The sequence below is a fragment of the Felis catus genome, chromosome A3, assembly GCF_018350175.1.
Source record: "Felis catus isolate Fca126 chromosome A3, F.catus_Fca126_mat1.0, whole genome shotgun sequence".
NCBI lineage: Eukaryota > Metazoa > Chordata > Mammalia > Carnivora > Felidae > Felis > Felis catus.
In genome coordinates this window covers 85409756-85436320 of record NC_058370.1, presented here as the reverse complement: position 1 = coordinate 85436320, position 26565 = coordinate 85409756, and the positions used below count along the sequence as shown (strand labels likewise).

Below are 26565 nucleotides of genomic sequence, written 5' to 3'. Positions count from 1 at the left end.
GCCCTCTGGCTCCGCCATTCCCAGCCGACGCATTTGCAATCTCCAATATGTGTATGTGCGAAAGGCAGTAGGTAAAGACGATAAGCAAGTTTGTGCTGTCAGTGAAGAAAAATCTTGCTTCACTTCAGTGGCGCATCGGGCATTATCCGAGACAACTAAATCCAACTCTCCTTGGTTTTGGGGGCTACTACGGCAAGCGGGAGGGCGAAAAGCGTTAATGTTTGGAGTCTGGTTTCCCGGTTTGTGTTTTGTCAGGGTTTGGGTGTACTGGTTGGGCGGGGGGAAGTTGGCTGGACCATGTCGGCCTTCGAGAAGCCTCAGATCATCTCCCATATTCAGAAGGGCCTCAACTACACGGTGTTTGACTGTAAGTGGGTGCCCTGCAGCGCCAAATTTGTGACCATGGGCAACTTCGCACGGGGCACCGGCGTCATTCAACTGTATGAGATCCAGCACGGGGACCTAAAGCTGCTTCGGGAGGTGGGTGCCAAGCGGGACTGCCCAGTTCCAGGATCTGGGACTACCGTTGGTGAGGGGTCGAGTGCGGATCTGGGGTTGGGGGGAGTCTGCATTTCTTTTTGCCCAAGCCTCCGTCCAGCGTCCCCCAAAAGCACAGCTCGAGCTGCGCGGAACCAACGAAGATGATCGCAGATTGAGGAATACTTCCGACGTAAAATGCTTTGGTTCGAGTCCTGAATTCTCGGCTGGCCAGTTCATCCGCGCCCTGCTGGCCCCTTCCTGCAGTCACCCTCGCAGTCCAGAGCGGGGTCCCTGGGAAGTGACATTAAGATTTCGTATCTAAATTCGAGGCCCTTCTAGGCAGTGCGCAGTTGTTTGTGGAGTCTTTTTAATAGGCCCTGTTAGTAAAATGCTTTTTCTTATAAGCAGAGACAAAGCTGGTACCGTGATGCCTGCATTGTAATTGTAGGAGACAGCCGAAACATTTATTCTTCAGCGAGTATCAATTGATTGTCTGATATTCCCCGGCATGTGAATGACAATGACCCTGGTTTCACGGAGTTTATTTTCTAGTGGGAGAGAGAATCAGTTAAATGATCAAACAGACGATGCATAAATACAAGCAGATGAATTCTCTAACATAAAGGAACACGGTTCTATGAAAGTAAAAACAGATTTGGGAGAGTAGATGCTAACTAGGCCAAACTAGGAATAGAGGAGGTTTCCAGAGGAAACAGGGTATGCGGAACCTCAGCGATGGGAGTGGTAAGCAGGGACCAAACTTTGCAAGGCCTTTATGTTGTTTAAAGGATTTACGCTTTTTTAAATGGGACATCTCTGAAGGACTTTTAACTGGATGTGGCAAGAGCAAGTTTACAAGTTTTGTGAAGATCATTAGTGAAAGAATTCGAGAATAACGATGGTAACTAATATTCTTGTACTTGTTTACAGTTTTAAAAATGCATTGATCTCAGGTGATCAGTCATAATCAAGTATTAGGGTTGTAATAGACTACAGGGAAGGTTGAGAGCTCCAGGGATTAAAAACTATGGAGAGAATCTGCATGGAGAAGATTGGCTTTAAACTGGTAGATAAAGGTTGGGGCGCCTGGGTGTCCCAGTACAATGAGAGTTGGACTTTGGCTCAGGTCATGATCTCAGGGTTCCTGAGTTGGGCTAGCTGCTGTCAGCACAGATAGAGCCCGCCTGGGATCCTCTGTCCCCCTCTCTGCTTCTCCATGCTCTCTCTCTCAAAAATAAACCAAAACATTAAAAAAAAAAAAAAAAAAACCCAAAACTGTGGTAGAAAAAGAATGAATACAATTTGGATAGGCAAGCTTGGATTAGAAGGTATATAAGATCGATCCCATCTCACTTTAAATTTCAATGAGTGCCAGTTTTCTTGTTCAGTTTGTCTCTTCTTTTTTAGTGTACTTATTTTGAGAGAGAGCAGGGAAGAGAGAGAAAATCCCAGGTAGGTTTGGCACTGTTAGCAAAGAGCTCACAGATTGTGAGATCATGACCTGAGCTGAAATCAAGAGTCAGACACTTGAGCCACCCAGGCACCTCAGTTTGTCTTTTCTAGCCAGGTACTCAGAGTTCCTACACATGACTTATCCTTTTCTACCTTGCCTTGCTTATGTTTTTCGCCACTTAGCCCCCAGGCACCTGTTGCTATTTTAGGGTCCAGTTCAGATTATTTGATTTAGGAAATCCCTTCCTGATCCCCACACAAAGTAAACTCTTTACATTGCATTATGCTGGTTCTTATCTGCTCTAGAAATAATGTAATTCTGTCTAATCTCTAATTAGATTGTAAACTCCTGGAGAGTAAGGACAGTGTCTTTTCATCACTGTGGTTTGTAAAGTTCAACCACTCAATAAATTACTTGTTAAAAGGATGAGTGAATGTATAGTCTGTAAAAGGATGTAACTTGGAAAATTTAAATATCAGTTTATTGATCATTAATCAACTGGGGTCAGGGTTTGAACAAATGGAAACATTGGAATAGCAGACAAAAGCAGGTGAAGTATTAGGAACAAATACCAAATACCATCAAATTTAACCAGAGAACATTTACAGACTCTAACCTTTTAAAATAAGGTATAATTTGTATACACTTAGGAACACACTTGTTCCACAGAGTGAAATAATGCCCTTTGTCTCTGTTGACAACCTATTTCAAGATACCATGCTAAAGAAGGACCAGAGGTACTTGAAGAATGAGTCCCTTCTTCTAAAAAGCCTCTTGTCTAGAGAAAGGATAAAACGAATGCAGAAACACATTTAAGAACTTAGATTGCGTTTGGCTGTTATGGTGCAGTGGAAAAGAATACAGGTTAAATATAGGCTCAATGGGTCTCAACTCTTACTGTGCATCAGGATCAGCTGAGTATGTTCTGTTGCTGTTGTCATAGATTGTGTGTGTGTGTGTGTGTGTTTTAAAACATTCATGCCTTGGTCCCACCTTAAGAAATTCTGATGGAGTGCGACTCTTCGTTTAGAGTAGAGTGAGGCCTAGATATCAGTATTTTTTAAACTTCAACCAGGTGATTCTAACAAGTACCAGTGTTGACTACCATGGGGCTAGATGAATTTCTGAAATACTTGATTCTTCAGTGTGGAACCACCTCAAGTTATGTGTTCCAAAGCCCATGTATCCAAGGTAAAAATGTGAAGGAAGCAAACAGGTCTTTGTTAATGTTTGCCTTATCTTGTTACTAAGGATAGCTAGGGAATGAGGGCCTTCATGTATAGTTGAGCAGTTTGCTACACCACACAAGGGGTTGCAGGGTTCAAGTGGAAACTGAAATCTGTCTCTTTCTCATCAAACTTTATGAATGTGAGACTTCCTCAGCCTATAAAGGACAACTTTCCTCTAATTGGCACAGAGGACTGGGGCGGCCCTGAAAACTGGAATCATAGTTGTGGATGTTTATACTTTAAAATTTAGTAAGTGAATAAAGTTCTGCTTTTTTAGCCCCTGTGCCACTGAGTTCACTGCTTGTTACCGTGTGGTTCACTAACTCTTTTAATGTTAATTAAAGTAGTGCTAGGATGTGGAGGAGGAAATACTGACAAGCTGCACTAGACCCACCCACAGATGGAACAAAAATAGCTCTCATGGGACTTATCCATCATGGGCTTCCTTAATCATGTTAACTTATTGTAGCAAAGAGAACCAACAGCTAAGTCATGGTCATTTTCAGGGTCCTACAGCAAAAGTTATTAATATAAACCAATTTTCTTTTTGGAATAAATTTTGCAAAATAAATCTTTTTAGCTGTGGTTTTTTTGTTTTTTGTTTTTTTTTCCCTAGCAAGGAAAATTTAAGTAACCAATGGATTTTTTTTAAACCCTTGTTTCCCAAAGGTAAAACATTGAACAGAAGCAGGGAAGGAACCTTTTTTATGAACTATAAGAAATTAGCTTCACTCCATTGCCCCTTCTTAATTTAGCTATTATGATGCCCATGAATATCTTAGAAAGAGAAAACACCCTTGCTTCTATAAGTCCATTTGCCAGCAGAGCTCAGCCCTTCTTGGCCAACTGCAGTCCTCACTGCCATGCAAATAATAAGATGTTTATACATTTGAGGTTTTTTTTAAATGTTTTTATATTTTGAGTTGAATTTTATTCTTGCACAACAGACTGCTAGTATCTATAAATCTGTATTTCTTTAGTATAAGGAGAAAAGAGAACATGAGGGAGGCATAGATAACTATATATCTTGTAAAGATATGAATGAAGGTAGGAGTGAGAGGACACAAATCTGAAAGTAGGTTCAGTTTGTGACAATACCATTTACTCACCAGTCCTTTTCAAGGTTGGAACATTTTTGGTACTTCTAATCACTCTCTGGTGTATGGAATCGGGGCTACATAATAAACTTAACTGATTTACATGTAGGTCTGGGGGCAGCCACAATTAGTATAAAGAACTTGGAACCTTCTTCGCTGTATGGACCTTGAGCAAGTCTTAGTCCTCTAAACCTGTTTCCTCATCTGGAAAGGGGTGTTGCAAACACTTAGCTCGCAGTTGTGTGAGGAAAGAAAGTGATGGCCTAGACTAGAAGAACATCTAGAACAGTATCTGATAGATGTGCTCAATATATGGATGCTGTTTTCATTGAGTATAAATGACACCAAAAACTATGGTGTGTCATGTGAAAACACGGTGGGAGAAATGGGATCGTGGACTCCCAATGGTTTTTCTCCAGCACTAGGAATGAGAGGCTAATAGATGTTAATTTATATTTTTATTCAACAAATGTTGAGCACTTTAAGGTGTTTAACAGATGCTACAGGGCCCTATTTTCATGGTACTCATTCTAGAAAGGACAGAGATCATTGAATAAATAAAATAATTTTATTGGTAAGTGCAATAAAGGAGATTAAACAGGGTGGGTGATAGTGATTTGGGGGTTCCACTTCAGATTGGAGGTGCAGGGAAAGCCTCTCAGAGGAGGTGACATTTAATCTGAAATCTGAATTTGGAGAAGACAGACATGATGTGAGGGAAGAGCAGTTCAGACAGTGGAACTAGTAAATGCAAATGTCCTGAGGTAGAAATGACTTTGTTGTGTCTGAGGAGCAAAAAGGAAGTTGCAGATGTGGCTGGAGTGTAGTAGAAAGGAGAGAAGCAGGAAATGAGGTCAGAGGAATCAAGGCAAGATTTCAAAGGGCTTAGTACATTTGTCTACCACAGGCCTTGGTACCACTCCTGTGAGTCTTTGCCTCTAAATGTAGATGCAGTTTATTTCATTCCATTATATTTCAATAAAGACTGACTTGCAGGGGCACATGGGTAGCTCCATTGGTTGGACTTCTGACTTTGGCTCAGGTCATGATCTTGCAGGTCGTGAGTTTGAGCCCCGCGTCGGGCTCTGGGCTGACAGCTCAGGGCCTGGAGCCTGCTTCTTGCTTCTGTGTCTCCCTTTCTCTTTCTGCCTCTCCCTGGCTTGTGCTCGGTCTCTCTCTCTCTCTCTCTCTCTCTCTCTCTCTCTCTCTCTCTCTCAGAAATAAATAACAACAGTTAAAAAAAAAAAAAGACTGACTTTTAGAATTTGTGCAATGACAAATGTGGAAATATCTAGTATAGGATCTATTGTAATAGAGTGGCTCTCAGTTTGGTTTCTTTCCTTTTAAGGTAGAGATTCTCAGATGTGTTCAGGTGCCAGAGTGTCTGGACATTGTGGTGCTGTTTTTGGAACTCCATGAAATACTCGAGTAGTTTGTTCCAATTCCGTACAAAGAAGGGGTTTTCTAGTGGAAAAATCAGACTATATTATACATATTGTGATCTTTATATCACAAGAAGCAACCATACATAAACTTTAATCTTCATTTCCAGGTTTTCTTATTGGCATTTATTTGCTAATATTTTCTAACAGACAAGGTAAACAAAATATTGAAGAAAACTTAAGTTTGAGAAAATCATATCCATTAGCTTTTTTTTTTTTAATTTTTAACGTTTATTTTTGAGAGAGAGACAGAGCATGAGTGGGGGAGGGGCAGAGAAAGAGGGAGACACAGAATTGAAACAGGCTCCAGGCTCTGCGCTGTCTACCCAGAGCCCAGTGTGGGGCTTGAACCCACAAACCATGACATCATGACCTGAGCCAAAGTCTGACGCTTAACTGAGCCATCCAGGTGCCCCTGTCTATTAGCTTTTTAAAGGTTCTATCTGTGTGTGTAAATTTATGTTGGTGCTGGAAGATTAGTGTGTTCTAGGAGCATGGTCTGAGAATCTTTGTTCCAAAGGCTTAAAAGGTGAAAGTTAGATGAAGAAATACCACAGGGAGGAAATTTTTTGCTTCCTAGTTTTTTATTACCAGCAGTAAAATCTTCGAAGAACCATGTGCTCACTGTAGGGACTGAAAAGTAGAGGTTAGCTTTTATGGTATAACTCTTCTGTGGCTTAGGAAGAAGAGAAACCCTATGAAAGGCTCCAAGTAATAGTGGAATTGTGAGAAGCAGAGTGCTTTAGGTGGTAAAAGAGGAGAAAATGGGAGACAAGTCTTTCCAGGTCCCTGAGAAGAATTTTCCTGGAGAGTTCTATCAATACATGATGCAACCTCCCCACAGCTCCTAACCCATGAGTCCCTGGAGCCATATTCTTGTCCATGAGGCCTACCAGCTGCTTACCCAAGAGGCCCATCTTCACCCTCTGCCTCAGACCGGGGAAGCCATGACCAGTGACTTCTTGCTTGGGGCATCCAGGCCCAGTGTAACATAAGTGGAGGAAGGAGTGGGTGTCTATTTCATCAGTTGGCATAGTTGGAACTCCGAATTACTTTAACCATAGAAATTGTGTCCTAACAGTGATTAAGTGCTGTGCCACTACTGATATTTCAGTTACTTTTATTTGGGGGAAGTGGAAGGTGGGGAGCACAAAAGTGATCTGGAGTTGGAAACCGCTTTGTTAAGTTGCCAAATTTTTGATTCTTCGTGTTGCTGCATTATAAGTTTTTTTTTTTAGTAAAATTGGAAAAAATAATTGAAATAAGTGAATATCAGGTTTCTGAGTAACTATCTGGGACCACAAATGCATTAAAAAAATTATTCTTGTAACTTTGTGTTCCTCATCAATACGTCTTTTACAACCATGTTATTACAGATGACTGCTTTTGTTTACTGGGCAGTTTCCACGAGGCTGTGAATGCTTTCTTGTAGACCTGGCTACGTAGTAACTGCTCATTTCTCCAGATCCCAAACAGTGTGAAAGCTTAACAAGCTGGGAGTTTCCAAAGCCCTGTACCATATAATAATATCTTTTGAATCATGAGAGAAAAGTTCAGTTTAGTTTGTAGTAAGTGGATTTTTTTTTCTTTGAAAACTGCTCTATGGAAGTGCCTAGCCAAACATTTAAAGTGGCAGGGAAATTATTTTTTTAATTCTATGAAACAGGCCAAACCTACTAGGAGGGATGAGATTGGCCCAGGAACTGAAAAGTTTCAAGAAAAAATCCCCTGGAAACTGGAGAACTCTGGAGGGAAAAAAGTGTATGCAGAATACTGTTATGTCAAAAAAAAAAAAAAAGTCAAAGGAAAATATAAGGGCCTTCTTATATTAAATTAAACCTACGTGTTTAATTTAGTGTAAACGTGTAGAAAAAGATCTAGAATGATGGGGATTACTACTGGGGAGCATCAAAGGGAGACTCACTTTTTTCCCTTCAGTTTTTTGTTTTGTTTGAATTTTTGTAGGGAACATATATTACTCTTGTACACATTAAGAATAGGGGCGCCTAGGTGGCTCAGTCTGTTGAGCCTGTGACTTTGGCTCAGGTCATGATCTCGAAGTTCGTGAGTTTGAGTCTCTTATCTGGCTCGTTGCTGTCAGTCTGTCAGCAAGGAGCCTGCTTCTGATCCTCTGTCCCCCTCTCTCTGCCCCTCACCTGCTTGTGCTCTCTCCAAAATAAATACTTAAAAAAAAAAAAAGAATAAAAATCTGGGGTTCTTGGGTGGCTCAGTCGGTTGAGCATCAGACTCTTGATTTCGGTTCAGGTCATGATCCCATTGTGGGATCAAGCCTTGCATTGGGCTCCACTCCATACCCAGCATGGAGCCTGCTTGGGATCTCTCTCCCTCTCCCCCTCTCTCCCTCTGCCCCTCTCTCCGCTCACATGCTCTCTCTCTCTCAAAAAAAAAAAAAAAAGAATAAAAATCTTAAAGTTTATAACAGACTAAGACAATAGGTTTACCCCGTTGAGGCCAAGTAAATGGAGGTGATATTATAGGGCTAGAGTATGGAGTGGGGTAGGCATCAAGCCTCATCAGATTCCATATTGCCCAGAGTTCACAGGGGCCAAGGCAGCAGCTGACTCCAGGAGAATCAGGGCAGGTGGGGTTAGGGTGGGTGGGGGTGACAGAGTAAAAGGAGATTAGTGGATGACCCACACAAGTGTGGGAGTAGCTAAGAGTAGCATGTATATGTGGGAGGAGTCAAATAGGAACTGATATTTTGGTTGTAAACTCCTTCTTGAGGGCATGGCCAATCGCATTCATGTTTGTATCCTAGTCTGTTCAGTTCATTGACTTTATTTAGTAGGAACTCAATAAAAAGTTGGAATGCATAAGTTGGGCAAAAGTGTAAAGTTGTGTGCTTCAAGCTCTTTGCCTATGACAGGAGGGTATTGTATGATATCATTTCTTTTTTTTTTTAATGTTTATTTATTTTTGAGAGAGAGAGAAAGGATCCCAAGCAGGCTCCTTGTTGTCAGCGTAGAGCCAGACATGGGGTTTGATCCCACCAACAGTGAGAGCATGACCTGAGCCGAAATCAAGAGTTGGCCCCTTTACTGACTGAGCCAACCTTCGGCGCCCCTGTATGATATCATTTCTTAGGATATTTTTGATAATATGGTCTAGACTTGATTTCCTTAAGCCATGTACCTTAACTAGTGCATTGGTATGTGGTTGTTTTACTAATGGGATTATATGCAATACTTGGAACAGAGCTTTTTAAAGAAACTTCAAAATATTGGCTAATCCATAGCAATAGCAGTGCCTTTGGCACTCACACATCTACAAATCTGTGTGCATTGACAAGGTCCCAGAGAGAATAGTGACATAAACACTCTCAGTTTATAGGGTTCTGCAGGGAAAACTATAAGAGACACATGAACATTTTTGTTCCTGTAGCCATCTGGAAAGAATAACATCTTCATTATGTTCTTATTCCTACTGAGGATCTTAGAGAAGAATACCACATGAAATGTTGAAATGTTCACATTTGCAAACCAATGGAGATGGTGCACTTGTCAGCATCTGAATGTCTCATTAGTGAGATGAGAGCAAAGGCAAAATTAAAACTCATTCTTTTTGACAGTTACACACTTTTAAACTACAGAAAAGTGATGAAAGGAAAAGCATAATTTTGATCAGAAAATTTTTTCATTGCTTTTTATATTATGTGCCTTATTTAAGGCCCATAGTAGAGCCATAAATATCATGAATTATAAATAGCTGCTTACATAAATAATGTATCCTCTTTCCTTCCCTCTGTCAAGATTGAAAAGGCCAAACCCATTAAGTGTGGAACATTTGGTGCAACATCTTTACAGCAGAGATATTTAGCTACTGGAGATTTTGCTGGAAACCTTCATATATGGTAAGATTATTTAGTCAATATTAAGACGCAAGATAGGCAGTTTCCTTGATAGTCTTGTTACTCTTCCTCTGAAAGGGAGGTTTCTTATTTTAAAATGTTCCTTGTTCAATTTTAACTATTTATAAAAATGTAAGAATTGTCCTTTAATATATATTTCTAGATTTCATATTCAAAATCCATTTAAAAATACTGTTTTTCTTTAGCTAGTTTGAATAATGTTACCAATATTTATTTCCACACATGCTGTTTGGTGCTAGCATTTAATCCCCTGTATTTGTACATAAAGGGCTATTCCCCACACATGTAAAACATGGAAAATTTAAGATACTGTTTATATTTCAGTGAGACATTTGGCATTATAGAACGATACACTGAGTTTTTCTTTGTTTGAATTTTTTAATGTAGAATTCCCAATTCATTAAAAAAATTCTGCACATCTAAGCACAACTTTTTAGGAACACATCTATTGAGCAAATCAATGTAAACCTGTTGCAAATGAACAAGACCGTAATTATGCCAAATGCTTATAATTTTCATGTTCTACCTTTAGTTATTTCCTACTTAGATTGCATGAACTGAAATTCCTCAATTACTTTTCAAGAATATGTCTTATTTTTACTGTTTATAGTATATAGTAATGTTCTAGAAAGAAACTATCTTCTCTACTTCATGTTTTCTAAGGTGACCTTTCTTGATTCTCACTTAGAATCTGTTGCTTTCTTATTAAATTACTGACATGAATCATAAAATAGAATGAAGCTATTTTAATTCCCCTTGCTTTAACTGCTTAATAATTAAGTTAGCATTTATTAGAATGCATCAGTTCTTACATATACTTTCAGAGAACTTGGGAGAAACCAGTCTGAATGTTCTTTTTAAAAATAACATATTTCAGCATAAGACTAAGCAACAAATATAACTATTGACTGTCTCCCTAATAGAGTTTCCTAGCATAGTCACAGGTATTACTGATTTATTTTCATTGTTAAGTCTTATAATTTTGTGTTGTAAAAAGCAGTATTTTAAAGTCAAACAGTAAAGCAATTCTTTGAAGTGGAATCTCAGTCCTGTTTAGTCCTGATTCTTTCACAATGATGCTACAAAAATAAACATGGTCTCCCAGGTTGAGCTATCTGAAATTTTAATTAGGAAGATTTTACTAATAAATCTTGGCCTAGTAATAAGTTGGGATTACATTTCGTGAATAGCTATCTTCATTTTTTTTTTTAAGTATAAGTTATCAAAAACTGACTTGTTAAAGAGAAATGTGGATAGAAGCTCCAGGAGAAAAGAGGGAGGCAGGAGAAGGGGTGTATTAACATAACTTACTTGAGCCATTCATCACCCTGCCATCTTGGGTAGACTCAGACACCCACAGTAGTGGGTGCTTTCCTGCATTCCTTTCTCTTAACTAACCTGGATTTAGACAAACTTCAGCCAGTTCGACTGTAGATTTGCTGTGCCCAGCATGATGGTACACTGAAAAATATGTAACTAGATGAAAATAGTAAGGAATTTAGTGAGAAAATAATACATTATAAAGGAAGAAACATATACAAAGTAAACACTACTCATATTTTATCCTTCCAAAAGATCTCAAGATCAGACTACCAAGGACTACTTTGGAAACATTCTAAATCACTTTGAATTTACTCTATGTTTAAAGTAGTGATTATCAGACTTCAGTGGACCAAAGAGTCAGCAGATTTGGGGCTGTTTATCCATTACATCTGTGGAGGAGCCCAGGAATCTGTATTTATTAGTAAGCTCACCTGGTAAGTCATGTGCAGAGGTCCTAGATAGATCATCTCTGAGAATCACTGAGTGTGCTCAGGACTTTGAGTTCCAAGTTGAATGATGGCAGTGCTCATTAAGGGCTCAAAAGAAGCTAAAGTGGAGAGAAAATATTGGAAGTAAATGTATAAATTACCTTCATAGCAAAACCCTTATTTTTTTTTAAGTTTATTTATTATTTTTTTTATTTTTTATTTTTTCAATATATGAAGTTTATTGTCAAATTGGTTTCCATACAACACCCAGTGCTCATCCCAAAAGGAGGAGATGCCCTCCTCAATACCCATCACCCACCCTCCCCTCCCTCCCACCCCCCATTCAACCCTCAGTTTGTTCTCAGTTTTTAAGAGTCTCTTATGCTTTGGCTCTCTCCCACTCTAACCTCCTTCTTTTTGTTTTTTTTTTTTTCCTTTCCCTCCCCCATGGGTTTCTGTTAAGTTTCTCAGGATCCACCTAAGAGTGAAAACATATGGTATTTGTCTTTCTCTGTATGGCTTATTTCACTTAGCATAACACTCTCCAGTTCCATCCATGTTGGTACAAAGGGCCATATTTCATTCTTTCTCATTGCTACGTAGTACTCCATTGGTATATAAACCACAATTTCTTTATCCATTCATCAGTTGATGGACATTTAGGCTCTTTCCATAATTTGGCTATTGTGGAGAGTGCTGCTATAAACATTGGGGTACAAGTGCCCCTATGCATCAGTACTCCTGTATTCCTTGGGTAAATTCCTAGCAGTGCTATTGCTGGGTCATAGGCTAGGTCTATTTTTAATTTTTTGAGGAACCTCCACACTGTTTTCCAGAGTGGCTGCACCAATTTGCATTCCCACCAACAGTGCAAGAGGGTTCCCGTTTCTCCACATCCTCTCCAGCATCTATAGTCTCCTGATTTGTTCATTTTGGCCACTCTGACTGGCGTGAGGTGATACCTGAGTGTGGTTTTGATTTGTATTTCCCTGATGAGGAGTGACGTTGAGCATCTTTTCACATGCCTGTTGGCAATCCGGATGTCTTCTTTAGAGAAGTGTCTATTCATGTTTTCTGCTCATTTCTTCACTGGGTTATTTGTTTTTTGGGTATGGAGTTTGGTGAGCTCTTTATAGATTTTGGATACTATCCCTTTGTCCGATATGTCAGCAAAACCCTTGTTTTAAAACAAAAATCTAAATATGGTATGCATTCTTAAATTTCATTAGTGGACTAAATGTTTAGGACATGTGGAGTAACTAAGAAGCTGTGTTCTGTTGCCTAGGAATTTGGAAGCTCCAGAGATCCCAGTATATTCTGTAAAGGGCCATAAAGAAATTATAAATACCATAGATGGTGTAGGCGGACTGGGAATTGGGGAAGGTGCACCTGAAATCGTGACTGGCAGCCGAGATGGTAAGTTAAAGTATTCTGTGTATTTAAATTTTTTTTTCTTTAGATAAGTCTCTGTGCAACAATATGTCCTCTCTATATGGAAATCCTCTTCAGAGGCCTTGACTTCCTAAATCTAATAGTGTTTTTTAATGGGCAAGTTTAATTGCATATCCCTCAGTTGCTTCAGACTTTTGAAGTATTTTGAGATAGAGGCATAGCACTTGCTATTTTAGTTTTGAGCAAGTTCAGCTACTAACAACCATAGTTTCCTATGAACCTTGAAAGATTTAAAATTTCTTTACAGGTTTTTGAGGCAGCTCAAAAACAATATAAGGTGGGCAGCAACTTTTCATGTTCTTTTTTTAAAAAGCAGAATTGGTACTTGTGAAAATTGTCATATTGACAGTTAGTTGAACATCGAAGTTCCGTGATCCTTCTTCTGAGCATCGTAGAATGATCCAAGGGCACCAACTCCGCTTTTCTGCCCTGTGGTGACTAGCAAGGGACAGGTCTGTTGGTGTTCAAAGCTGTTCTGAATGACTGTAATGGAGTCAGAATTTTTGTTGCTTCACGATGGGTACGTAAGAAATTTGGTGCCTTAGTGGGTTTGGCTGCTCGAGACCATGAGGAAATTACTTTAAAAGAAAAGAGATGTATTTTTCTAATAGTTACTCAACAGTGTCTGGGTTTTAGAAATCAATTATCCGGGGTGCCTGGGTGGCTCAGTCGGTTAAGCATCTGACTTTGGCTCAGGTCATGATTTCACAGTTCGAAGGTATGAGTCCTGAATCAGGCTCTGTGCTGACAGCTCATAACCTGGAGCCTGCTTGGGATCTGTGTCTCCCTCTCTCTCTGCCCCTCCCCCACTCGCTCTCTCTCAAAAATAAATAGTTAAAAAAATTAAAATCAATTATTCTTTTTAATCATAAAAGCAATATGGAATATATAAGGAAAAGTAGCATTCAATCTACCACAGTAACATAACCATTAGATTTGTTTTCCTTTCCAATCTTACATACAATTTTGTGTAGTTGTTTAGATACGATTTTTATCTTTTTTATGTTTTGTCATACACAAATGTTGCTGTCTCCATAATTACCATTTAATGACTGTAATATTTCATTCTATGTATATATCACAGTGTCCTTAATCATGTCTTTGTTAATAAGCACTCACTTTGCTTTAAATTTTTGTTTATTGTTTTGGGACAGTGACTTTAAAATAATGAAGGAATGAGTATCATCATGTATCTAACTTTTTTAGAATGAACGTGTTTTATGATTTTTTAAATTTATTGTCAGACTTGCCAAAGTATTCATGTACATTCTCAGCTACAATCGATGAGGTAGATTTCGAGTCTGTCCTACCAGCATTGATTTTCTTTTTTCCCCCCTAATTTTAGATTAAAAAAAAAAATTATTTAATGTTTATTTTTGAGAAAGAGACAGAGCACAAGTGGGGGAGGGGCAGAGAGAGAGGAAGACACAGAATCTGAAGCAGGCTCCAGGCTCTGAGCACTCAGCACAGAGCCCAATGTGGGGCTGGAACTCATGAACCGTGAGATCGTGACCTGGGCCGAAGTTGGACGCCCAACCGACTGAGCCATCCAGGTGCCCCTCCTTAATTTTATAAGTAGAAATGGTCCTGCATTCCCACTTGTGTTAACTTCTTTCTATATTTGTTTACTAGTTAGTTTTGCTTTGTGAATTGTCTGTTCATGTTCTTTGCTCATTTAACTATTGCAAATTTCATATGAATCTTACCGATTTGTATGAACCCTCTACAGTAATATAATAATCTCTTGTCACATTTGTGAGAAATTTTTTTCTCCTTAAAGTAGCCTTTTTAATGACTGACTTTATTTTATCCTTAGAGACAAATTTAGTGGGATACCTCCCCTTTTCCTGAGTTTATTATCCCTTTTAAAGATTTTTTGCCTTTTTCCTGTTCTCTCTCAAGTACTTACTTGCCTTTCAGCCATTTTATTACATGCATTTGTATTTCTCCTAGGCAGTGATGAGTTTAGTTAGTAGTCCTGCAATTTTCAGTAAAATGAGGGGGTTGAAATTCAACTGAGAAGAAATATGTGTTAATTTTATTTAATATTTCCCTCATCTCTATTGCCACAGGGAAATTAAGTTTAATTGTATGTGAGATAGTGTTCTAAAACCCCATATAAGAAATCATAAATGTAAAAATCAGAGTTTATTCATCTGTATAAGAAAAATGCCAATGATTATATGGGTAGTATGGAAAAAAATAAAAATTAAGATCACACTGATATTAGTCTAAGTAAATAGTACGTTAGTTTTAGGTTCAAAGAAAATAAGACCTGATCTGAATTACATAACATTTGTGTTTGCCTTGTCGGTCAGACCTTATTGATAACTTCGGAATAGTTGTTGGCTCTTCTGTGTATCTATTAACTTGGAAATCAAGTCAGACAGTAACATATGGGTTATATCTCTGATATTAAATACAACTTGCCCATTTAGAAGTCAGAAATATGTGAAAATTTTTCAGGTTTTTTAGTATCTGTAATACTGCCATGTACGTAGGAAGTCATAGGAAGAGAATGCAGAAATGTCCTCAATCACTGTTGAATTTTGCCAACTCACTTGTATTCACAACAGGAACTGTGAAGGTGTGGGACCCAAGGCAAAAAGATGATCCTGTTGCCAATATGGAACCTGTACAAGGAGAAAACAAGAGAGACTGTTGGACTGTGGCATTTGGTAAATTCTTGAAGAATTCTTGCATTTGATGTATCAGATGGTGAAAAGCACAGTGGTTCAAGATAGTCTCTTTACAGTCTGTTTTTTGGATTATTCTGATAGTTTACTGAGGCAAATAGAGATGGTGGTTAATGTCAGCCACTGGCGCCTAGGTTTGAATCCTCACTTTTTTATTTCTTGCCTGAGTGAGGTGGGCAATTTAGCAATCTTCTCTGTTCCTTAGTTTCTTCATTTATGAAGTGAAACTAGTAATAGAATTTACCAAATAGTTTTATGAGGATTCAATGAAGTAGTACATATACAGTGCTCAGAATTGTGCTTAAATTATTAAGTGCTCAAAAATATTTGCTACTATTACATACATTGGGTCTAACGAGACAATGTGGACCTAGTTTAGAGTCAAGTGCCATTAGTGGAACTAAGCAGAGTCTGAAACACAAGTGGTGACCTAAAAAAATCTTACATTATACTCTACACAGAGGATGTTTATTTTCTAGAACATAGTTATGCCATTACAGAATTATTTGTTAATAATTTGATAACAATGTTCCTCTGTTACTATACTTAAAGTGAATATTGATTTTGTAGGACTAATTGATATTCCTTAGTATCTCTTACTGGGAGCGAAAATGAAAATAATTTTTGCTACTACAGGATATGGGTCATACTTTGTTTAAAATTTGAAATTCTTTCTCCTTTTTCATTGTATAATACTATATAGATAACAGACATTAATAGTGGGATTTAACAGTATATGTGAACTGTTTAAGTTCTATATATTATTTTAAAATCGCACTATTATTTAATCAGAGGAAAGTTTTAGATTTCCAAATTAAAAACTAAGTTATCGTATGGGAATTACTATGTGTTTGTATATAATGAGCAAGAATATGTAAACTTAACACATGTACGCTTTGGGGAGAAATTTCAGGATTTGTATTTAGAATCATCATCTAAAATTTGATGTGATAATTAAAAAGTAATTATCTGTGGGCCATTAAAGCCCACAAAAGTAATTATCTGTGGGCCATTAAAGGGACATAAGTACAATTTAAAATTGGGGACATTAAGTTTGAAAAACAATCCATTGATTTGAGCATTTTATGAATGTCATAGTACTGTACTGTGGGCATGCAAAGTGAGAGAGATTCATATACTACCCTCCAGAAGCTTATAGTTCAGTAAAGAGGGTGTAATATCTACACTAATTATAGTACTGGGTAAGAGTGAGAAAAGGTCACAAGAAGTATGGATGAATATAGAAGGAATCTTCAAGTGAGAAATGGCTGTGGAGGAAGAGCATTTTGACCTCAGACCAAGTATACATAGGATATCAACCACTGAAATTGGGAGGAAGTGTCAAGCATAAGGAATAGCCTGAAAAGTGCCAAAGTAAGTATGTTAAATGAAATAGTGGTAGAAGTAGCCTTAAATGTGGCTCAGGGCCACAGTGTTGAGAAGTGTTGAGATGGTGTGGAGGTAGTGGCAAACCTCTGAAGGTTTTTGCAAAGATGAGATGTGATTGAAGCTTTAGGAAAATCACATTGGTGTGTGTACTGGGGAGAGATGAGTGCCAGAGGTACTCCAGAAAACATCCTGGATCCAAGCAGGATGAATTAAACTACAGATTATAAATTTACCTCAGGGGCCACCATCCATACAAATGTTTAACAGTATATTACAATGTATTTCAGATTTCCTTGCAAAGATAACACCAGACACCATTTTGCAAACTAAATGGTTTTAAAGTAGTTTCTATTTGCATTCAAATATAGTTACTACCAAGAAAGCAATAGAAGTATAGCTGTATTTATTCTACCAACCCCTGCTATGTTTGAACTGTAATTGACCTGTTAGTCTGCAGATATAATAGAGAAAGACCATTTGCTTTCAACTTAGACTCCAATAAACATTTTCACTCACCCCTTCAATATAGAATCTCAGCAAATGAGCTTTAAAAAAAAAAAAAAAAGCAAAATTAGATAACCAACTTAATAATCTTGATGTCCTATCAGGTTTGGCAAAATGAGATTCTGCCTAGTGTGATTTTGTATAAGGTATATGTATAAGGTATAAGGTTCTATGACATTATTTTAGCAGCCTTCAAGTTAGTGTTTATAAAGATATGCAATGTTGTGTCTTGATTTCCAGGCAATGCTTATAATCAAGAGGAGCGTGTTGTTTGTGCTGGCTATGACAATGGGGATATCAAACTGTTTGATCTTAGAAATATGTCATTGCGGTGGGAGACGAACATAAAAAATGGGGTAATGTACCTTTGGGTTCTTATAGTTTGTCTGAGCATGTTTTTGTCCACCTCCAAACTACTTCAAAAGGATAGCACCTCTAATAACTCATCTCAGTACAGCCCCTCTGCCAATGGTTTTTAACCTTTTTGAGCTGTGGAGCCCTTTGAGAATTTAATGAAAATCATGGATCCTTTCTTCAGAAAGTGAACACACACTCAGATGTGGTATGACAACTCCTGGTGAGTCACCAGCTCCTGTGTCCTATTTGTGGACCCCTGTGGGCTATGCGCAGTGTGATATTAAAATGAGCTAGGCTAGAGGCCTTTTTTCCTGCTAATATTAGAATAGTAACAGCCTCCACAAGTTCTTTCAGATTTTTGGGTCCTGAGTTGTACACCTTTAGTGAAGAATGTGGTTCCTTCCTGTTTTCTAAAATCAGCTTTGACTGGACTGTATAAAATAATTATGTAACAACAGGGGCACCTGGGTGGCTCAGGCAGTAAAGTGTCTAACTTCAGCTCAGGTCATGATCTCGCAGCCTGTGAGTTCGAGCCCCATGTCAGGCTCTGTGCTGACAGCTCAGAGCCTGGAGTCTGCTTCAGATTCTGTGTCTCCCTCTCTCTCTGCCTCTCCCCCACTCGTGTTCTGTGTGTGTGTGTGTGTGTCTCTCTCTCAAAAATAAATAAACATTAAAAAAATAATAATTATGTAATAACAGTAAAAAATTATATGGCTTTACAAAATAATCTACCAGACAGGGGAACTCAGGATGGTTTTGTTGATCCTATAAACCAAAAAGAAATTTTTTCATTTAAAGGTATTTGATGTATTGGTTCTCAAAAGATAAAATGATTATTTAAATCCTTTCACATGAGCTGATAATTTTAAAGTTGTTTTACTTAGTTTAAAAAAACCTCCTGAATAATAATCATTAGACCATCTTGGGGCGCCTGGGTGGCGCAGTCGGTTAAGCGTCCGACTTCAGCCAGGTCACGATCTCGCGGTCCGTGAGTTCGAGCCCCGCGTCAGGCTCTGGGCTGATGGCTCAGAGCCTGGAGCCTGTTTCTGATTCTGTGTCTCCCTCTCTCTCTGCCCCTCCCCCGTTCATGCTCTGTCTCTCTCTGTCCCAAAAATAAATAAACGTTGAAAAAAAAATTAAAAAAAAAATCATTAGATCATCAATAATAAATATTTTCTATTACAGGTATGTAGCTTGGAGTTTGACAGAAAAGACATAAGTATGAATAAATTGGTAGCTACATCACTGGAAGGAAAGTTTCATGTTTTTGATATGAGAACACAGCATCCAACCAAAGGTTTTGCCTCTGTTTCAGAAAAGGTAAATATGGGGGAAATGTCTTTCTATGAAGGGGAATGTTCATAGCTTGTTTTAGACTAATAAATAGAATTAGTCATCAAGGTTCTTTCCAGGTCTTTATATGAAGGGAGCTATTTTTAATATATTCTTGTGGGAACTTGACAGGTTTTTCTGTGCAGAGTACTTCCCCAAAGTTTATCAGTTTTAGATTTCTTGACTATAATAAAGGCTTCAGTTGGCTAAGAATCTTATTTTGTAGTTTAGGAGCAATCAAAAGAAAACTAGCTGATGTTGAGAATTGGATCAACAAAACCTAGCGTAGTGTTTTCTAATAAATATATAGTATTTGTATTAATATCTAATTATATACTTTTCAGAACATATCAACATATATACATTTATGTCATTTCATCACATCTTATTTCATATTCTGGTTTGCTACATTAAGTGAAATTATTTCAAGCATTAACCCTTGTACATAGTAGGTTCAAAAAAATTATTCAGTCAGTCATCCACGCATACATACATACTTTACCTTGTCCCAAAGAGTATTTGAGGTAGCTTAGAAGGAAACATGGTATTATCACATCAAAAATAGATGAAGAGAAGGCTGAACACAGGAAAAATACTGGTTTAAAAAAAGAAAAAAAAAAAAAGATGGTGATGCCTGGAGTAAGGGGATTGCATAAATTCCTGCTGCAACACCCTGTCATTTGCCAGAGATGGATTAGGAATGTGACTCTGACCTTCCTCGAATGTAAAAGTAAAGATCAGTTACAGATTTGTAGTTTCCACAAGATTAAAATACGTAAATTGCTCAAGAAATAAAAATTGACTCTCTTGTTCCCTCTCCCTCCATTGTGGATTCAGTAGTACTTCTCAAACCTTCCCATTTTGTCTTTTTTTTTTTTGTTATTGCTGCTAATTATTATTATTATTGCGTATAAATTACTGTCACTGCCTGATGAACTAAATTCTTAAGGTAGCTATAAGTTGCAGTATTGTTTTGCCTTTGTTATTTCAGAATATATTAAGTATCAACAACATAAAGCACTTTATTAAATTGTCCCTTATACAATTGTAACATGGTTCTCATCTGCCCATTATAAAGTGTCATCTTCAAAAGTTTTTGTTATATTTATTTAATCAAGTAATTGCTAAATCTGTCAAACAAATGAGGCCACTGTATTTTAAGAGGTCATGGCCCCTTTTTGTGTTTTTACAATTTCCAGAAGAAAAAGAGAAGTTTAAACTATGAAACAAAATAGGTTTTAACAGCCTGGACCCACTCACTTGAGGACTGTCACACACTTAAAGGGTGTATTTTGAGATATGTGTTTTTAATCTGCTAATGGTAATCCCCTTACATGACTATTAAGTCAAATGCCTAATCACTAATCACTCCCTAAAATATAGTGTCTAAGAATGACTTAGATCAAGTTAGTTGGTCTCACTGCTCCTGCAAAGCAGAAATCTTTCCTCCCTCTTTCTCTCTTCCACTCTACCCCCTTGTCTCTCCCTCTCCCTAGGTCTGCCCCTCACCCTCCCTTCCTTTCTCTCTGTCTTTCAAATTCCTGGCAGTGAATATTACACCATTAACACTGATTTACTAGCTGTTGTTGAGGTGCTAACAAGCTGTTAACCTTCCAGTTGCCATTTTTGTCTTTTAGTTTAATATGACTGAATAAAGATCCTGGCTTATTATAACCTTAAACCCCATCTATAAGTCCCTGTGGTCCTTATTTTGAAGACTAGATAAGTCAAATGGTACAAATTAAAGAGAAGCCTCTTGGAACTTTAAGTTAAAATTCATTCTGCATATGGGAACTCTCTGAAGTTCCCACTCAGTTTTCTGGAAACCTGAAACTGCTCTAAAAAAATAAAGGCTGTTTTTTTGTTGTTGTTGTTGTTGTTGTTAGTTTGTTTTTAAATCAGTCTATCCTTTTTTTCCCTTAGGATGAAGTATGTTTTTGTACTTTGAGTTTTTCTTCTCCCTCAGAGTGAGCTAGGGATATTTACATGTGTAAAATCTATGTATATGGTACTATATACCTAAATGGACTTTTAATCTGATAACATCTTTTTTTTTTGATCCGGTAGAACTTTGTTTCGTAAAGCCACAAAGAAAAATGATGCTTTTGTTACTTATGATGAACTCTATAAATCTCTGTAGCCCTTATGAAGAGATGTGCCAGAAATACTTGAATTACTTCTATAATGGTTGTTGAAATTATAGTGGTAAAAATTCTTTTTTACAGTATTTCTCTTCTCGGACAATCTTTATCATATAAACAAACATAAAAACTAGTTATGTGCCTCTCATCCTGTTTAGGCCCATAAATCAACTGTGTGGCAAGTCCGACACCTGCCACAGAACAGAGAGCTCTTTCTGACTGCTGGAGGCGCCGGCAGCCTTCACCTCTGGAAGTAGTAAGTCTCTGCTGATGCTCATGGCTCCTTGTTAAGTTACTGGTGGGTGGAAAGTAGGCTTAGATTGAACTTGGTTGTCCTTCTTCCTCCTTTGACTTAGTTCATTTCGATAATGATTTTAAATTAAAGGGTGTTATTTTGTCTGCTTTTTCAAATTAATGTCATTATTTTACACTGAGTAAGTATTAACCTTCTTTTGGCACACTAAGTATATTTGTCATTTTGGTTGTGTCTTCCATCTATCGGGGTAACTTAGGAATAGTTCTTTTCATAGCTTAAAATCATGGCTTTGGCTAGGTTTTATTGTTGTCGGTTTTTGTTTTTGTTTTGCTTTGGATGTGAAAAATTTGACCAAACGCTTTTGTGAAGTATTACTTACTGTCTGGTCATTAGAACACCACCTCTAGAGAATAAGAAATGGGTTGGAATTCTTAATTGTAGATCCTGATCACTCACTTGACCAAGTTCAGATACCTTTGTGAAAGAATCCAAACAGCACTGAGGCGACGGATGGGTCTCCAGGAAAAGCCCCATCACGGAGTTTGCTTTCTGTGTGCTGGAGGCAGTGTGAGTTACAGCCTTGGCTGTGCTCTGAGTCCCTCGTGCCCTAACGTGGCACATACTAGGTCAGCTGCTCATTTATAGGGCCTGATGAAAACCGAGACTTAATGGTATTTCTTTCTCCATCACTCAAGGGGGAAAAAACCCACTAACACAAGCCCATAAATGAAAGATATTTCCAAAATAAAGTTTGATTCATGATATAAGAAGAAAACCACCATCTTCAGTATGGCTAGGACTTTCACACCTACAAAATACTTCTCTATTTATTAGCTTCTTTTAGAAGGCAGCAGGGGAGCTGAGAAACAAGGCCACAGTTGGAAAGTGTTCAAGTATTTAGGGATCTGGCCAAAAAAGTGCTTGAGATCAAGACTGTACAGGTCCTGTGAGTAACAAGCAGAGGAAAAGCTTTACGACTTGTGGGAGAATGCCCAGTAGGTAGACCATTTGATAACTCGTCTTCTCCTTGTACCTTGCCCATTGTCCTTACCCAATTCTTCCAAACCAGGCCATGCTCCCCATTAGTCTCTGCCGATTGGATCGTGCAGCAGCACATCACTATTCTGCCTGTGACCAAACTATTTAGGCTGCTTCCTTGAAGAACTAGTTCTAGTTTTCTCTGTAATCCACATACGGAGTTGTAGTTCTGTGTGATGTGCAAACACGTTTGCAGCTAGAATTTTTGATGATAGTGTAAAGTGGAGTCTTGTATACAGTTGAAATTTGAAGCTAATCTCAGGGTGCCTGGGTGGCTCAGTCGGTTAAGCATCCAACTCTTGATTTTAGCTCAGGTCATGACCTCACGGTTCGTAGGATTGAGCCCTGTGTCGGGCTCTGCACTGACAGTGTGGAGCCTGCTTGGGATTTTTTCTCTCTCTCTCTCTCTCTGTCTCTGCCCCTCCACTCAATTAATAAATAAACATTAAAAAAGTTTGATTCTAGTCTAGTATCTAGTCTAATCTTCAAATTGGTTTGGAGCTTTGCTGTCAAGTATTACACCAGCAAAAGAGATTTGCTTTAAGTAAAATGATATTTAGCTCTATTTCCATTTGCCAGTCTCCTTTGGTAGTAATGCACTTAAATTATAAATATTTATTGAGCACCAGAGAGTTCCTAGAGGAACTCACCTAGTTAATTCAGAAATTGTTTTTTGAATGAATGAACCCCAACATGCTGATTTGTGTGTGTGTGTGTATATTCAAAACATACAAACATACATTCTTAAAACTTTAATAGACAATATAGAGGGTTTAAAAAATCTTTACGTTGTTTTAAATACTAAATATGTATTTATGTTATGTTTTAAATACTAAATAAGCTAAGAGACCTGAAAAAAAATTCTGTAATTTTTTCATCATCTGAATATCGTATTCCTCTTAATCAAAAGAAGTTTTATGGTCCAAGAAGAAGAAAGAATAGTAGGTTATCTGCCTATCACTTCTATTTCTTCTCTGCTTTTGAGTTGCTTTGTACCTTTGAAACTCTTACCCTTTATTAGCACTTAAGAAATGAAGGTAGTATCACAGTCGATACCTAACAGGCTTTAAAGGCCTTCAGAGGCAGATTGTCCCTGTATTTCACTAGGAGCTCATCTCTGCTGTAGGGAGGGATATTTCTTTTTACTCTCTCAAATCCAGACCAACTAGTCTTTACAGTTGTTAACCTTCAGCTCTACTTATTTTATAAATTGGTATTTTCAGCTGAAAGAAAACAAATATTCTTAGAATTGCTTTTTTTTTTTTTCCTTGAAGCAATGATATTCTAGGGTCTAAAATACCTGAGTAGCACATTCCCATGGAAACGGTACACAGAAGGTGTGCATTGGGTCTGTGTCATGGGGCTCGAGGGTTAGAAACAGTGTCTGTTCTTCATTCTGGAAGTATGTAGGTGAGGTTCTGCAAGTGTTACTCACAGCCTTTGCTTTTGCACCTTTTCTGCCTACGGTGTCCTGCAAGCCGAATCTAGAGAAGAACTGCAATAAAAGATTGTGAGGAACACAAGTGAATTTCATAAAGAATGCTAGATCATTCTAAGACTTTTATTATGAAAAGAAAATACAGACTCATGCTGAACACAGATGATATTTAAAAGTTTTTAGGAGAGGGGTGCCTGGGTGGCTTAGTCGGCTGAGTGTCCGACACTTGATTTTGGCTCAGGTCATGATCTCATGGTCGTGGGAGTGAGCCCCTCATTGGGCTCCACGCTGAGCATGGAGCCTACTTGAGAGCAAGCACTGTCTCCTCTCTCAGAAAAAAAAAATTTTTTTTAGTAGAACCAATCCCCTTTAAAGCTGTTGAGGTTGAAATAGTGTCTCTTTGTATAAAACTCAACATTAGAAAGATTATTTGTTCCAGTAATCAACTGAGAAGTAAAAATGGAGTCACGGATTATATGTATATGAACACAATGTGGAGAATGTTAAGATTTCTCTCCTTACCACTCTGGTCTTGTTCTCAGCGAATACCCTATTCAGCGGTCAAAGAAAGATTCTGAGGGAGTAGAGATGGGCGTTGCCGGCTCCGTCAGCCTTCTGCAGAATGTCACCTTGTCTACCCAGCCCATTTCCAGTTTGGACTGGAGTCCAGATAAAAGGGGTCTGTGCATCTGTAGTTCATTTGATCAAATGGTAAGAGTACTGATTGTTACAAAACTCCATAAAATTTGATCTAAAGACTTTGGACTTGAAACCTTCCAGAAGAACACTCATAGTATTTAGAATGTGCCCTGGAATCCTCTGACCTTCACTGAACAAAGTTGGATTTGACTGAGAAAACAAGCCCCAGATGCAAACATCCAGACTAGCCCGTCTCTGGGTGGGAAATGCCGAGAGGTGTGTTCCAGCAACCTGACTGGACACCGGTTTGCGGTTTGTTAGCGCATGGGGCACCGCTGTCTCCAGGGCCAGCTCTGTTCATCTCCCCTCTGTTTCTAAGAAAAAGTTGATACTTGTCTATATTCAAACATATTTTTAATTTGTTCTTCATCACCAGAGTTATAATACTTTACCATAACACCTAGTTTAAAATTGTTTGTTTTGGTAAAACTACTGTGAATTAATTAACCTTCATAAATATACTTTGAGAGATTTCAGTGTCAGTAAGTTTCTGGAAAGAATAGTACTTTATAAAATACCAAAATGTCATGGTCAGACTAGATTTGGGTAACGGTTTTTAGCTGTATAACTCATAAAATGAAATATTATTTACAATGACCTCTTTTTACTTCAGAAATAAGAGTAAAATTAGACTTTTGCTTATTGAGTGGTAAGTGATGTTGAGATGTATAAGATTGTGGGGTTTTCTAGCTTATTTTTTGTCACATCTTTTTATATATTTTATGAATAAATTTGTTTTTTGAAATCTATGGAAGCTCTGATTCTGATAATTTAACAGTAGTAATAAAGCTGACACCAACACTTCTTTGCTGTATAAATGCTTAATAAGTACCTCTTAATTCACTTTGTTTCCTTAGTGTTCACTAGATCTTTTGATAAAGCTCAGAGGTATTCACTTTATCACTCTTTCATTAAGCCCGCCCTCCCTCACTCTTCTACTCAAGAGTCAGAGCCACCTGAAGCATTTGTAATATGTAAGCTTCCTGTGATCTCATGGGTTCTTAGAAAGTTGCTAGTTCAGAATATTAAATTCAGAAAATTAACCTCTTAAAAAAACCAACAAGATGTTTTATGCTGTGGACAGAATTATGGAAGTAAAAATTAAATTGAACTTTAGGGGTGCCTGGGTGGTTCAGTCATTTGAGCGTCTGACTTTGGCTCAGTCATGATGTCACGGTTTGTGGGTTCCAGCCCCACATCAGGCTCTGTGCTGGCAGATCGGATCCTAGAGCCTGCTTCAGATTCTGTGTCCCTCTCTCTCTTTCTCTCTGCCTTTCCCCCATGCATGCTCTGTCTCTCTCAAAAATAAATAAACATGAAAATAATTCAATTGAACTTTAAAAAAACCTATTATCTGCTGGGTTTTGGTTTTGTTTTTTCAATTTTCAAGGAAAAATAAAAAATTTGTGAAATTCTTTCTCAGAAAACTTGTGTTTGAAGGTATAATTAGAGAGGTTTAAGTCAAGGATAGTAAATACTTCTATCATTAAATCTAAGATGTCGTTGATTGTAAGATGATCTGCCACAGAGAAAGGAAAACGCTGCCAGTGAAACCAATGCACACTTCTTATCACTTAGCATTTCTTTAATATTCCTTGAATGGTCTTTTAAACTTAGATCATCCTTATAAAGGAAAATATATACAAAATAAATTTGGTATGGTATGCCTCAGATTTCTGCCTATTCAGAGTCTGAGCCTTCTACATCACCTTTCCATGTTTCCCTTACGGTATTGTCCTTTGTACCACAAAAAATGTTGGTGAGGCAGGATTTCTTTAAAACATGGTCTTTAATTAATTGTCACTTACTCTACAAATTTGGTGTACACATGCCAGCTGTGACAACTGTCATCATGATTGCTGCCAGCTTACCAGGATCTAGCAGGATCGTTCAGTTATCTATTGTTGTGTAACAAATCACTG

General features: G+C 38.0%; 1 protein-coding gene and 1 long non-coding RNA gene across 2 annotated transcripts in view; one reads left to right on the top strand and one right to left on the bottom strand.

Annotated features, from left to right (window-relative positions):
* The first annotated feature begins 153 nt into the window (after positions 1-153).
* Positions 154-25392, top strand: DNAAF10 (dynein axonemal assembly factor 10). Its single transcript, XM_003984068.5, has 8 exons — positions 154-480; positions 9472-9572; positions 12627-12757; positions 15370-15471; positions 17623-17738; positions 18925-19059; positions 21371-21468; positions 24487-25392. The coding sequence occupies exons 1-8, from the start codon at positions 298-300 to the stop codon at positions 24692-24694; spliced, it is 1074 nt and encodes a 357-aa protein (XP_003984117.1). The 5' UTR covers positions 154-297; the 3' UTR covers positions 24695-25392.
* Positions 8572-26565, bottom strand: part of LOC109498208 — a 57718-nt gene continuing 39724 nt past the window's right edge. The window contains exons 7-8 of the long non-coding RNA XR_002741164.2: positions 15355-15426; positions 8572-11460 (exon numbers count right to left, since the gene is read on the bottom strand). This is a non-coding gene — a long non-coding RNA (uncharacterized LOC109498208). The remainder of the gene's footprint in view (positions 11461-15354; positions 15427-26565) is intronic.

Excerpts from the sequence above, each read along its gene's own strand:
- DNAAF10 (XM_003984068.5), top strand. The coding sequence starts at position 298 with ATGTCGGCCTTCGAGAAGCCTCAGATCATCTCCCATATTCAGAAGGGC. Across the intron at positions 9,573-12,626 it reads GCTGGAAACCTTCATATATG|GAATTTGGAAGCTCCAGAGA; the intron begins GTAAGATTATTT and ends TCTGTTGCCTAG. Across the intron at positions 17,739-18,924 it reads AGACGAACATAAAAAATGGG|GTATGTAGCTTGGAGTTTGA; the intron begins GTAATGTACCTT and ends TTTCTATTACAG.